This window comes from Oncorhynchus gorbuscha, linkage group LG03, assembly GCF_021184085.1.
Source record: "Oncorhynchus gorbuscha isolate QuinsamMale2020 ecotype Even-year linkage group LG03, OgorEven_v1.0, whole genome shotgun sequence".
NCBI lineage: Eukaryota > Metazoa > Chordata > Actinopteri > Salmoniformes > Salmonidae > Oncorhynchus > Oncorhynchus gorbuscha.
In genome coordinates this window covers 3,732,724-3,747,354 of record NC_060175.1, presented here as the reverse complement: position 1 = coordinate 3,747,354, position 14,631 = coordinate 3,732,724, and the positions used below count along the sequence as shown (strand labels likewise).

Sequence of the window (14,631 nt, the reverse complement as noted above, 5' to 3'; positions counted from 1 at the left end):
ATCAACTCTTAACTTGGTACAGCCCAATCGTGCTAGCAAACATGCAACATTGTATAAGTGAGTTAAGACAATATTAAATAGCATCAAATCCCCAAATGGGAATAGTTACAGGTTATAGGCCAACATTTGCGCTCAGGCCAGGTAGACTAGTCCTACTTCTATACTGACAGGATAGTGACAAATCATAATAATATAATAATAATATATGCCATTTAGCAGACGCTTTTATCCAAAGCGACTTACAGTCATGTGTGCATACATTCTACGTATAGGTGGTCCCGGGGATCGAACCCACTACCCTGGCGTTACAAGCGCCATGCTCTACCAACTGAGCTACAATAGAATTAAAACAAACCAAGTGTAGACTACGGTTGTGCGCTCTGCAAACAACATGTCCACTCTTACGACAAGACTGTAATAATATATTGAATGTGTTAACAAAAATGAAAGTAACCAAACATTGTAGATTCTAAAACGGTATTAAAAACAGTGAAATGGACAACCACCCCCACTGCCTCCAAATGGATTCATCCACTCAGGTGTGAATCAGACATTCCTCTCATGTGCCATATTAATATTATTCATTTTAGATATATTTGCCATTGCTCGACTATAAAAATGCTGGGTCGACCATCAGCCAATCGACCAAACCATTGACCAATCAACTAAAAAAAAAAATGGGGTCATTTAATTCAACACTTGATTCAAATACATTTAGAGAGTAGAGAACCAGGTGTCTGTCACCTTGGGGCCGTGCACACAGCCATGTACCGTGTAGAGAACCAGGTGTCTGGGTCACCTTGGGGCCGTGCACACAGCCATGTACCGTGTAGAGAACCAGGTGTCTGGGTCACCTTGGGGCCGTGCACACAGCCATGTACCGTGTAGAGAACCAGGTGTCTGGGTCACCTTGGGACCGTGCCATGTACTGAGTAGAGAACCAGGTGTCTGAGTCACCTTGGTACCGTGCCATGTACCAAGTAGAGAACCAGGTGTCTGTCACCTTGGGACCGTGCCATGTACCAAGTAGAGAACCAGGTGTCTGTCACCTTGGGGCCGTGCACACAGCCATGTACCGTGTAGAGAACCAGGTGTCTGGGTCACCTTGGGACCGTGCCATGTACTGAGTAGAGAACCAGGTGTCTGAGTCACCTTGGGACCGTGCCATGTACCGAGTAGAGAACCAGGTGTCTGGGTCACCTTGGGGCCGTGCACACAGCCATGTTCTGAGTGTAACTGTGAGCCTATTAGAAAGATAACATGGTTTCCTGCTCCTCAAATGTATGTACTACTGTGGAACTTACATCATCCACAGAGAGGACAAACGCTCTACTGTACACACACACACACCAAACCACATCTTAAATAGAGACAAACACTCCATTATGTAAACACACTATTGATGCTGCTCTTACTCCACACACACACCATCAACTGTAGTGTATACCACACTGCCTGCCTCAACCGTCCAGGGGCAGGCAGAGGCCTCAACCGTCCAGGGGCAGGCAGAGGCCTCAACCGTCCAGGGGCAGGCAGAGGCCTCAACCGTCCAGGGGCAGGCAGAGGCCTCAACCGTCCAGGGGCAGGCAGAGGCCTCAACCGTCCAGGGGCAGGCAGAGGCCTCAACCGTCCAGGGGCAGGCAGAGGCCTCAACCGCCCAGGGGCAGGCAGAGGCCTCAACCGTCCAGGGGCAGGCAGAGGCCTCAACCGTCCAGGGGCAGGCAGAGGCCTCAACACTAGTGGCAGAGAGAATGACAATGAGCTCCAGTACTGACTAAGCTAGTTGTGCAACGCTCCATCACAGTCCGTTTATAATCAAGGTCTAACTATAGGCCCTAAATCTGTTCGAGGTCAGGCTGCTGTGACATGGCAAATGAACTATAACGCTGTACACAGGATGCTGTTCAAATCAAACCTTTTGTATTTGGCACATGCTTTTGTAAAACAGGTATAGACAAATAGTGATACGATTAAATACAGAGAGCACCACCAGCTAATAACGTGGCTATATACAGAGAGCACCACCAGCTAATAACGTGGCTATATACAGAGAGCACCACCAGCTAATAACGTGGCTATATACAGAGAGCACCACCAGCTAATAACGGGGCTAGATACAGAGAGCACCACCAGCTAATAACGGGGCTAGATACAGAGAGCACCACCAGCTAATAACGTGGCTATATACAGAGAGCACCACCAGCTAATAACGGGGCTAGATACAGAGAGCACCACCAGCTAATAACGTGGCTATATACAGAGAGCACCACCAGCTAATAACGGGGCTAGATACAGAGAGCACCACCAGCTAATAACGGGGCTAGATACAGAGAGCACCACCAGCTAATAACGGGGCTAGATACAGAGAGCACCACCAGCTAACAACATGGCTAGATACAGAGAGCACCACCAGCTAACAACGGGGCTATATACAGAGAGCACCACCAGCTAACAACATGGCTAGATACAGAGAGCACCACCAGCTAACAACGGGGCTATATACAGAGAGCACCACCAGCTAACAACGGGGCTATATACAGAGAGCACCACCAGCTAACAACGGGGCTAGATACAGAGAGCACCACGAGCTAATAACGTGGCTATATACAGAGAGCACCACAAGCTAATAACGTGGCTATATACAGAGAGCACCACCAGCTAACAACGGGGCTAGATACAGAGAGCACCACCAGCTAATAACGTGGCTATATACAGAGAGCACCACGAGCTAATAACGTGGCTATATACAGAGAGCACCACGAGCTAATAACAGGGCTAGATACAGAGAGCACCATGAGCTAATAACGTGCCTATATACAGAGAGCACCACAAGCTAACAGGGCTAGATACAGAGAGCACCACGAGCTAATAACGTGGCTATATACAGAGAGCACCACCAGCTAACAACGGGGCTAGATACAGAGAGCACCACCAGCTAACAACGGGGCTAGATACAGAGAGCACCACCAGCTAACAACGGGGCTAGATACAGAGAGCACCACGAGCTAATAACGTGGCTATATACAGAGAGCACCACGAGCTAATAACGTGGCTATATACAGAGAGCACCACCAGCTAACAACGGGGCTAGATACAGAGAGCACCACGAGCTAATAACGTGGCCATATACAGAGAGCACCACCAGCTAATAACGTGGCTAGATACAGAGAGCACCACCAGCTAACAACGGGGCTATATACAGAGAGCACCACCAGCTAACAACGGGGCTATATACAGAGAGCACCACCAGCTAACAACGGGGCTAGATACAGAGAGCACCACGAGCTAATAACGGGGCTATATACAGAGAGCACCACAAGCTAATAACGTGGCTATATACAGAGAGCACCACCAGCTAACAACGGGGCTAGATACAGAGAGCACCACCAGCTAACAACGGGGCTAGATACAGAGAGCACCACGAGCTAATAACGTGGCTATATACAGAGAGCACCACAAGCTAATAACGTGGCTATATACAGAGAGCACCACCAGCTAACAACGGGGCTAGATACAGAGAGCACCACCAGCTAACAACGGGGCTAGATACAGAGAGCACCATGAGCTAATAACGTGCCTATATACAGAGAGCACCACGAGCTAACAGGGCTAGATACAGAGAGCACCATGAGCTAACAACGGGGCTAGATACAGAGAGCACCACGAGCTAATAACGTGGCTATATACAGAGAGCACCACCAGCTAATAACGTGGCTATATACAGAGAGCACCACCAGCTAATAACGTGGCTATATACAGAGAGCACCACCAGCTAATAACGTGGCCATATACAGAGAGCACCACCAGCTAATAACGTGGCCATATACAGAGAGCACCACCAGCTAATAACGTGGCCATATACAGAGAGCACCACCAGCTAACAACGGGGCTAGATACAGAGAGCACCATGAGCTAATAACGTGCCTATATACAGAGAGCACCACGAGCTAACAGGGCTAGATACAGAGAGCACCATGAGCTAATAACGGGGCTATATACAGAGAGCACCACCAGCTAATAACGTGGCCATATACAGAGAGCACCACCAGCTAATAACGTGGCCATATACAGAGAGCACCACCAGCTAATAACGTGGCTATATACAGAGAGCACCACCAGCTAATAACGTGGCTATATACAGAGAGCACCACCAGCTAACAACGGGGCTAGATACAGAGAGCACCACGAGCTAATAACGTGGCTATATACAGAGAGCACCACGAGCTAATAACGTGGCTATATACAGAGAGCACCACGAGCTAATAACAGGGCTAGATACAGAGAGCACCACGAGCTAACAGGGCTAGATACAGAGAGCACCACGAGCTAATAACGTGGCTATCTACAGAGAGCACCACGAGCTAATAACGTGGCTATATACAGAGAGCACCACGAGCTAATAACAGGGCTAGATACAGAGAGCACCATGAGCTAATAACGTGCCTATATACAGAGAGCACCACGAGCTAACAGGGCTAGATACAGAGAGCACCACGAGCTAATAACAGGGCTAGATACAGAGAGCACCATGAGCTAATAACGGGGCTATATACAGAGAGCACCACCAGCTAATAACGTGGATATATACAGAGCACCACCAGCTAATAACGTGGCCATATACAGAGAGCACCACCAGCTAATAACGTGGCTATATACAGAGAGCACCACCAGCTAATAACGTGGTCAGATACAGAGAGCACCACCAGCTAATAACGTGGCCATATACAGAGAGCACCACCAGCTAATAACGTGGCCATATACAGAGAGCACCACCAGCTAATAACGTGGTCAGATACAGAGAGCACCACCAGCTAATAACGGGGTTATATACAGAGAGCACCACCAGCTAATAACGTGGCTATATACAGAGAGCACCACAAGCTAATAACGTGGCCATATACAGAGAGCACCACCAGCTAATAACGTGGCCATATACAGAGAGCACCACCAGCTAATAACGTGGCCATATACAGAGAGCACCACCAGCTAATAACGTGGTCAGATACAGAGAGCACCACCAGCTAATAACGGGGTTATATACAGAGAGCACCACCAGCTAATAACGGGGCTATATACAGAGAGCACCACCAGCTAATAACGTGGCCATATACAGAGAGCACCACCAGCTAATAACGTGGCTATATACAGAGAGCACCACCAGCTAATAACGTGGCTATATACAGAGAGCACCACCAGCTAATAACGTGGCTATATACAGAGAGCACCACCAGCTAATAACGGGGCTATATACAGAGAGCACCACCAGCTAATAACGGGGCTATATACAGAGAGCACCACCAGCTAATAACGTGGCCATATACAGAGAGCACCACCAGCTAATAACGTGGCTATATACAGAGAGCACCACCAGCTAATAACGTGGCTATATACAGAGAGCACCACCAGCTAATAACGTGGTCAGATACAGAGAGCACCACCAGCTAATAACGTGGCTATATACAGAGAGCACCACCAGCTAACAACGTGGCTATATACAGAGAGCACCACCAGCTAATAACGTGGCTATATACAGAGAGCACCACCAGCTAATAACGTGGCTATATACAGAGAGCACCACCAGCTAACAACGTGGCTATATACAGAGAGCACCACCAGCTAACAACGTGGCTATATACAGAGAGCACCACCAGCTAATAACGTGGTCAGATACAGAGAGCACCACCAGCTAATAACGTGGCCATATACAGAGAGCACCACCAGCTAATAACGTGGCTATATACAGAGAGCACCACCAGCTAATAACGTGGTCAGATACAGAGAGCACCACCAGCTAATAACGTGGCTAGATACAGAGAGCACCACCAGCTAATAACGTGGTCAGATACAGAGAGCACCACCAGCTAATAACGTGGCTATATACAGAGAGCACCACCAGCTAATAACGTGGTCAGATACAGAGAGCACCACCAGCTAATAACGTGGCTATATACAGAGAGCACCACCAGCTAATAACGTGGCTATATACAGAGAGCACCACCAGCTAACAACGTGGCTATATACAGAGAGCACCACCAGCTAATAACGTGGCTATATACAGAGAGCAAAGCACCATATGTTGTGTGAAAGTGTGTGGCATCAGTATGCATGTACGCACATTATGCATGTGGGGGTTTGTAGTATGTGTAAGTATCAGTATGTGTTAGTAAAGAGCAGTGTGTGTGTGTGTAATATATATATATATATAAGTCAGTGAGGGAGCTTGTAAAATAGAAGGAAAGGGTCAATGCAGGTAGTCTGGGTCCATTTAGCAGACTTATGGCGTGGGGATAGCTGTTCAGGGTCCAGTTTGTTATCATTTAATTACCATAAGTGAATTATCGTTATGTTTGTTAATGTGTATATTAATCCCATAAGGGATGGGTTGCCTATTGGCTATTTGACCATTTATTTAAATTAATTCGGTACAGCTTGCCGTGTGGAAGAAGAGAACAGTCTAACAAGATTTTGTCCCTTCCTCTGACACCACCTGGTATAGAGGTCCTAGACAGCAAGAATCTCAGCCCCAGTGACCTACTGGGAAGTACTCCACACCCATTCTTGAAGCACTCAACTCTTTCCTGTAGTCCACCATCATCTTCTTTGTCTTGCTGACATTAAGGGAGAAGTTGGTCTAGCATCAGTATACTGTTGGTAGGGGTAAAGTGACTAGATAACAGGATAGATAATGCCAGGTCTCCGACCTCCCTGTAGGCTGCCTGACGGCCGGTGATCATTCCTACCACCATTATGTCAAACTTGGTGTTGGAGTCCTGCGCAGCCACGCAGTCGTGGGTGAACAGGGGTACAGGAAGGGACTAAGCACACACACCTGAGGGGCCCCCGTGTTGAGGATGAGCATGGCGAATGCATTGTTGCCTACCATTACCACCTGGGGGTGGCACGTCAGGAAGTCCAGGATCCAGTTGCAGGGGGGAGGTGTTTAGTCCCAGGGTCCTGAGCTGGGTGATTAACTTGGAGGGCACTATGGTGTTGAATGCTGAGCTATAGTGAATGAACAGCACTCTCATTTTCTTCCTCTTGTCCAGGTCAGAGAGGACAGTGTGGAGTTCAATAAATATTGTGTCATCTGTGGATCTGTTTGGACGGTAGGCGAATTGCAGTAGGTCCAGGGTGTCTGGGATGATGGTGTTGATGTGAGCCATGGCCAGCCTTTTAAAGCATTTCACGGAGCGAAATCAGCCGTCCGTAACAGCTGGTACTTTCATGCATGGTTCAGCGTTGCTTGCCTCAGCGTTGCTTGCCTCAGCTCGTCAGGTAGGTTCGCGGCGCTCGGCAGATGGTGGCTGGGTTTCCTTTTGCGATCCGCGATAGCTTGCAAGAACTGCCACATCCGTCGACCGTCAGAGTCGGTGTCGTAGGGTTCAAAGTTAGTCCTGTGTTGACGCCTTGATGGCTCGGCGGAAGTCGTATAGGATTTCTTAGAAGCGTCCAGATTAGTGTCCCGCCATTTTGAAAGCGTCAGCTCTAAGCCTGCATGGCATGTGCTTACGGTCACTGAGGGGACGTTGTCGCTGCACTAAGTAATTCTCTTTTTTGCATCTGCTGAATACTTCCCACCTTGTTCTATACTGCAACTCAAGAGGAACGAGCCATGAGCTATGAAACGGGAAACACTGATTTAGACTACTAGAACATATTGTATGACAGTATATACACACACACACACACACACACACACACACACACACACACACACACACACACACACACACACACACACACACAGTTTAAATGAGAATGATTTGATATTGATTCATCTCCAGTAACTGAGTACTGATGTTCAACCTTTGCCTAGTTTAACTGCCAGTATCAAATGTCTTCCAGTGCTGACCGTCAAAGCCGGGCCTCCAGACTTGGCCGGGGACACACTGATGTCTGTGACACTGTGTGATTGTGTATCAGCTGATGTGACATTGTACAGCCTCTTTTGGCTGATGTTTAGAGAACATTTGGTACCGTCTTGATTTAATATATACACAATGCCTTGTCAGAGGACACCCATTAGACATTCTCTCTGCTTCTGAGTCTCCCTGTTGCAACGTGTAATTAGAACTAAATTATTTATGATAGACTATATCTGTGACTGCGCTTCTCTTTTGTTCACCTGAAGAAAAATAAAAAAACTTCACACCCTAACCTTTTAAGTGTTTCACAAGTTCCATGACAACCCAGAACACTTCCTCCCCATTTCCTAGATCAAATCAGGTTCATGATTTGCATGAATAAAATATGGTGACTGGCAAGTGGCGCAAACAATGAAACCTCTAAAGAAACGGTTATGTTTCCATCATGACCCCGTTATAGAATCCCAACTGTAGACATAATCATCTGTTTTTGAAGCACCTCTTTCCAGACGCTTTTCACGCCTGAAATCTCTAACTCCACTGTAAGACAGATGTTTACCTTCGTGATAATATACACATTTAAAAAAAGACTAAACAGGATTGATTTTGCTCCTTTAAATAGCTTTATTTTTTATGCATTAGTAATAATTATGTCAAAAGGAACAAGATTGTTGTGAAAGTTCAACTTTCCCCGTCCTATCCTGCCAACAGTTGGTCCACCTTTACATTGCATGGGTCTCTCACGCTATTAAACTAGCCCATTGTCCTAGTCAGACTTACCTGGCCGCTTACCGGTGTTATGCTATACTCCACAGCGCGCTAACAAGTTTCACTCTAGTTCTAGCTGTGTTGTACCGGTGCTGGCACAGAGTCAAAACAGACATGACCTAACACTACCCTCCAGTGTGCTAACAGGTTTCATTCCAGTTCTAGCTGGGCTGTACCGGTGCTGGCACAGAGTCAAAACAGACAAAACCTACAGGCTCATTGTGATAACAGTGACTCTGGTGTAGTCTACTGCTCTACTTTACAGTCTACTACATGCTGCTGGAACAGCAGCATCAGGACTTCCTTCCTAGTCATTTCAGTTACACTAATCTGTCTCAAACTTAGTCTACACATGAACAAAAAAGGTATTGACTTGCAAGCACTGATACACACGCCAGGTTACCTGATAAGCACTTGGCTTCACGCAACCATAAGCTCCAACCACAATAAGTAGACAGATCGTCAGACCAGTCAGTAATATCCCCGTTGGTTGATCAACGAGGATCTTCAGTTCAGCTACCTCCGTTCTCTCAAAGCAAGAGAACACTACTTCTGTATTTTCAAACCAGCCTGTCACACACACACACACACACACACACACACACACACACACACACACACACACACACAGCACTGCAGGAACAACCTTCCCACTGTACCTGCCCCTCCCAGGTGGAAGAGTCAAAGAGCGCCCATACATGGATTGTCCCTCAGGTTTCCTCAACATTTTGCTGCCCATCTGCTAAGCTAACTGCAAATGATAAGGATGCATCCCATGTGATGTTCATAAAGAGAGAGAGAGAGAGAGATGACGTAAAACTGGAGCAGGACAATAGCAGTTGGACCCGTGTCTGTCTGGCCTTGTGGCCCACAAAACACCGTGTTTACATAAACCAGTACAGGTACAACACGGTTCTCTACAGGTGCACAACAGGACACCGGTTGGACGGCATTCCATTTCACAAGACAAACCCCGTGACAGGTGAGTCCCGTACAAATAGAACATCTGTCTGTCCGGACAATAGAAAGACATTTTAGAGGAACGAGCAAGAAGAAAGCACTTTTAATCCCGACTTAAAGTGATTTAGAGCTTGTGTCAAATTTCAGGACAGTAGTTTTGAAAAGTGCTCACACGCCAAAATGGGTATGAAAAATGTACTGTTTCTCCATTAAGTGTGTGTGTGTAATGTCCTGCAAAAACTAATGTTCTTTTGTGTTACGTAATAGCCCGATTCTAAAATTGAGAAACTCAACTTAATCTTTCCATCTACACACCCCATAATGACAAAGCAAAAACTGGTTGACATTTTTTTTTAAAGATACAGAACTACCTTATTAACATACAGTTGAAGTCAGAAGTTCACATACACTTCGGTTGGAGTCATTAAAAATCCACTTCACACATTCCTTGGTAACAAACTATAGTTTTGGTAAGTCAGTTAGGACATCTACTGTGTGTATGACACAAATAATTTTCCCAACAATTGTTTACAGACAGATTATTTCACTTATAATTCACTGTATCACAATTCCAGTGGTCAGAGGTTTACATACACTAAGTTGACTGTGCCTTTAAACAGCTTGGAAAATTCCAGAAAATGATGACATGGCTTTAGAAGCTTCTGATAGGCTAATTGACATCATTTGAGTCAATTGGAGGTGTACCTGTGGATGTATTTCAAGACCTACCTTCAAACTCAGTGCCTCTTTGCTTGACATCATGGGAAAATCAAAAGAAATCAGCCAAGATCTCAGAAAAATAATTGTAGACCTCCACATGTCTGGTTCATCCTTGGGAGCAATTTCCAAATGCCTGAAGGTAACACGTTCATCTGTACAAACAATAGTTTGCAAGTATAAACACCATGGGACCACGCAGCCGTCATACCCTCAGGAAGGAGATGTGTTCTGTCTCCTAGAGATGAACGTATTTTGGTGCGAAAAGTGCAAATCAATCCCAGAACAACCGCAAAGGACCTTGTGAAGATGCTGGAGGAAACAGGTGCAAAAGTATTTATATCTACAGTAAAACGAGTCCTATATCAACATAACCTGAAAGGCCGCTCAGCAAGGAAGAAGCCACTGCTCCAAAACCGCAATAAAAAAAAGCCAGACTACGGTTTGCAACCGCACATGGGGACAAAGATTGTACTTTTTGGATTAATGTCCTCTGGTCTGATGAAACAAAAATAGAACTGTTGGACATAATGACCATTGTTATGTTTGGAGGAAAAAGGGGGAGGCTTGCAAACTGAAGAACACCATCCCAACCGTGAAGCACGGTGGTGGCAGAAAATAAATAACTTATTCTGACAATTCTCATTCTTAAAAAATAAGTGGTGATCCTAATTTTTTTGCTGGGATTAAATGTTAAAAATTGTGAAAAACTGAGATTAAATGTATTAGGTTAAGGTGAATGTAAACTTCTGATTTCAATTATAAGTATTCAGACCCTTTGATACGAGACTCAAAATTGAGCTCAGGTGCATCCTGTTACCATTGATCATCCTTGAGATGTTTCTACAACTTGATGGGAGTCCACCTGTGGTAAATTCAATTGATTGGACATGATTTGAAAAGGAACACATCAGTCTATATAAAATAGGTCCCAAATTTGACAGCGCATATCAGAGCAAAAACCAAAACAATGAGGGGCGAAGGAACTGTCCGTAGAGCTCCTAGACAGGAGTGTTGAGGGACAGATCTGGGGAAAGGTACCAAAAATGTGTCAGCAGTATTGAAAAACCCCAAGAACACAGCTGTCTCAATCATTCTTAAATGGAAGAAGTTTAGAACCACCAAAGACTCTTCCTAGAGCTGGCAGCCCGGGCAAGCTGAGCAATCGGAGGAGAAAAGCCTTGGTCAGGGAGGTGACCAAGAAAACACCACACCAATCGAGCCTTTATGGTAGTGTGGCCAGACAAAAGCCACGACAGCAGCTTGGAGTTTGCCAAAAGGCACCTAAAGCAGTCTGACCATGAAAATCAAGATTCTCTGGTCTGATGAAACCAATATTGAACTCTGTGGCCTGAATGCCAAGCGTCACATCTGGAGGAAACCTGGCACCACCCCTACGGTGAAGCATGGTAGTGGCAGCATCACACGGTGGGGATGTTTTCCACCACCCCTACGGTGAAGCATGGTAGTGGCAGCATCACACGGTGGGGATGTTTTTCACCACCCCTACGGTGAAGCATGGTAGTGGCAGCATCACACGGTGGGGATGTTTTTCACCACCCCTACGGTGAAGCATGGTAGTGGCAGCATCACACGGTGGGGATGTTTTCCACCACCCCTACGGTGAAGCATGGTAGTGGCAGCATCACACGGTGGGGATGTTTTCCACCACCACTACGGTGAAGCATGGTAGTGGCAGCATCACACGGTGGGGATGTTTTCCACCACCCCTACGGTGAAGCATGGTAGTGGCAGCATCACACGGTGGGGATGTATTTCACCATCCCTACGGTGAAGCATGGTAGTGGCAGCATCACACGGTGGGGATGTTTTTCACCATCCCTACGGTGAAGCATGGTAGTGGCAGCATCACACGGTGGGGATGTTTTCCACCACCCCTACGGTGAAGCATGGTAGTGGCAGCATCACACGGTGGGGATGTTTTTCAGCGGCAGGGACTGGGAGACGAGTCAGGATCGAGGGAAAGATGAACGGAGCGAAGTACAGAGAGATCCTTGGCTTAAACCTGCTCCAGAGCGCACAGGACTAGAGAGAGCGTGAGAGGTTTAGTTTTTTGGGGGTTAAGGTTAGGGTAAGAGTACAGCTTACGGTTACGGTTAGGTTTAGGGAAAATAGGATTTTGAATGAGACTGAATTGTGTGTCCCCACAAGGTTAGCTGTACAAGACTGTGTGTGTGTGTGTTTTAGAGGTCGCATTGTGAAGTCCACACATTGCGATAGGGGGGCAGGGGTCAGCAGCGACAACAGAGGGAGAGAGCGATAGGAGGGCAGGGGTCAACAGCAGCAACAGAGGGAGAGAGCGATAGGAGGGCAGGGGTCAACAGCAGCAACAGAGGGAGAGAGCGGTAGGAGGGCAGGGGTCAACAGCAGCAACAGAGGGAGAGAGCGATAGGAGGGCAGGGGTCAACAGCAGCAACAGAGGGAGAGAGCGATAGGAGGGCAGGGGTCAACAGCAGCAACGGAGGGAGAGAGCCATAGGAGGGCAGAGGTCAACAGCAACAACGGAGGGAGAGAGCGATAGGAGGGCAGGGGTCAACAGCAACAGAGGGAGAGAGCGATAGGAGGGCAGGGGTCAACAGCAGCAACAGAGGGAGAGAGCGATAGGAGGGAGGGGAGCCAACAACGGAGGGAGGAGCCATAGGAGGGCAGAGGTCAACAGCAACAACGGAGGGGAGAGAGCGATAGGAGGAAGGGGTCAACAGCAACAGAGGGAGAGAGCGATAGGAGGGCAGAGGTCAACAGCAACAACGGAGGGAGAGAGCGATAGGAGGGCAGGGGTCAACAGCAACAGAGGGAGAGAGCCAAAGGAGGGCAGGGGTCAACAGCAACAGCCAGTTTGACAGAGACGGCTGTTAGACCTGATGTGTTGCTACACATGAGCTCAGCTAGCCAACATCGCCATGACGTCGCCTACAAGTTTGATCGGGGAATTCTATTGGAGAAGCAGTTTCTTCATAGGGTACGGTATCTGCCGACGATGTCTCTTTGCTAGCAGTGGAGGCAAACTCAAACATTGAAAAGAAACCTAGCTTGTAAATGGTCAAGAACATACTTTCAACATCTTAGCTAGCTGTCATCATGAATCAAGCCGACAATATACTGGCAAACCCTTAGCAATCCTTGTCATATAAAAGAGAAATTATAGATAAAAAGTACCCGTGCTAATCGGTCATAAACATTACACAACAAGTTGGAAATTCAACAGTGAGTGTTCTAGAAAGAATCAGTGGCTAACTGCAAGCATTGTAAAGCAATCACTAGCCTGCTATTCAATGGAGTGGGTGTATGGTCCAAGTCTGGGTTTAAGGGTCTCTTTTCCAAGCTTAAAATTATAAACATTCAACATTGGCCATGCTGTCAATCCAGCATGACTTCTGCCGCTTTCAAAACAGGGAAAATACGTTTTCAACGGTCATCCAACTCGGAATCTCGGGCCTCTTTCTAGAGCTCCGACCTGAAGATCACTGATGTCATGATTCCAAGTCGGGAACTCGGGCCTCTTTCTAGAGCTCCGACCTGAAGATCACTGATGTCATGATTCCAAGTGGGGAACTCGGGCCTCTTTCTAGAGCTCCAACCTAAAGATCACTGACGTCGGGAACTCGGGCCTCTTTCTAGAGCTCCAACCTGAAGATCACTGACGTCATGATTCAACCCTGTTTTTTCCCCTCGAGTTCACAGTTGTCTTTGAAAGCATCATAAATCCAGAGAATATCAGACTGATGACAAAATTTGCCCACGAAGGACCACCTTCCTGTTCAAGTGACCACAGCAAAACAAGATGAGACCAAAAATGTATAGCATGCTGTTGCATAAATGATGTAATATATCAGAGAGATATGTATACTGTAGCTAAGTAATTGTTGTGTAATAAGATGTTAGTTTCCCATGTGCCTCACCCTAATAATTTGGTCTATTTAGCCCTCTTCGTTTTACCTACTGTTCTGACTTTGTGGTGCACATGTAGTCTAACCTGTTTTAGAGTAATATAATTGTCTGCTTATATGTCCCCGTTATTTATCCTACGGTTTTGACTTGGTGTACAGCAGAGCTAGACAACCCTCTTCCTGGAGATCTACTGTTCTGTAGGTTCAGTCCAACTCTAATTTAGCATATTGATTCTGCTAGTTAAGGTCTTGTTGAGCAGCTAATAAGTAGAATTAGGTGTGTTAAATTAGGGATGGACTGAAAACCCACAGGAAGAGGAATGGACTGAAAACCCACAGGAAGAGGAATGGACTGAAAACCCACAGGAAGGGTAATGGACTGAAAACCCACAGGAAGGGTAATGGACTGAAAA

General features: G+C 46.6%; 1 protein-coding gene across 12 annotated transcripts in view; it reads right to left on the bottom strand.

The window, feature by feature from the left end:
• Positions 1 to 14,631, bottom strand: part of slmapa (sarcolemma associated protein a) — a 145,269-nt gene that overhangs the window by 100,663 nt on the left and 29,975 nt on the right. The window contains exon 1 of one of the 12 annotated variants that reach the window (XM_046338357.1): positions 9,293 to 9,391. The exons of 9 other annotated variants lie outside the window; for them this stretch is intronic. In XM_046338357.1, the coding sequence (XP_046194313.1) occupies positions 9,293 to 9,372 (80 nt within the window). In that variant the 5' untranslated portion in view covers positions 9,373 to 9,391. Of the gene's footprint in view, positions 1 to 8,645; positions 8,690 to 9,036; positions 9,209 to 9,292; positions 9,392 to 14,631 lie in introns of those variants that run through there. 2 more of the 12 variants (XM_046338370.1, XM_046338374.1) reach the window with 2 other exon arrangements.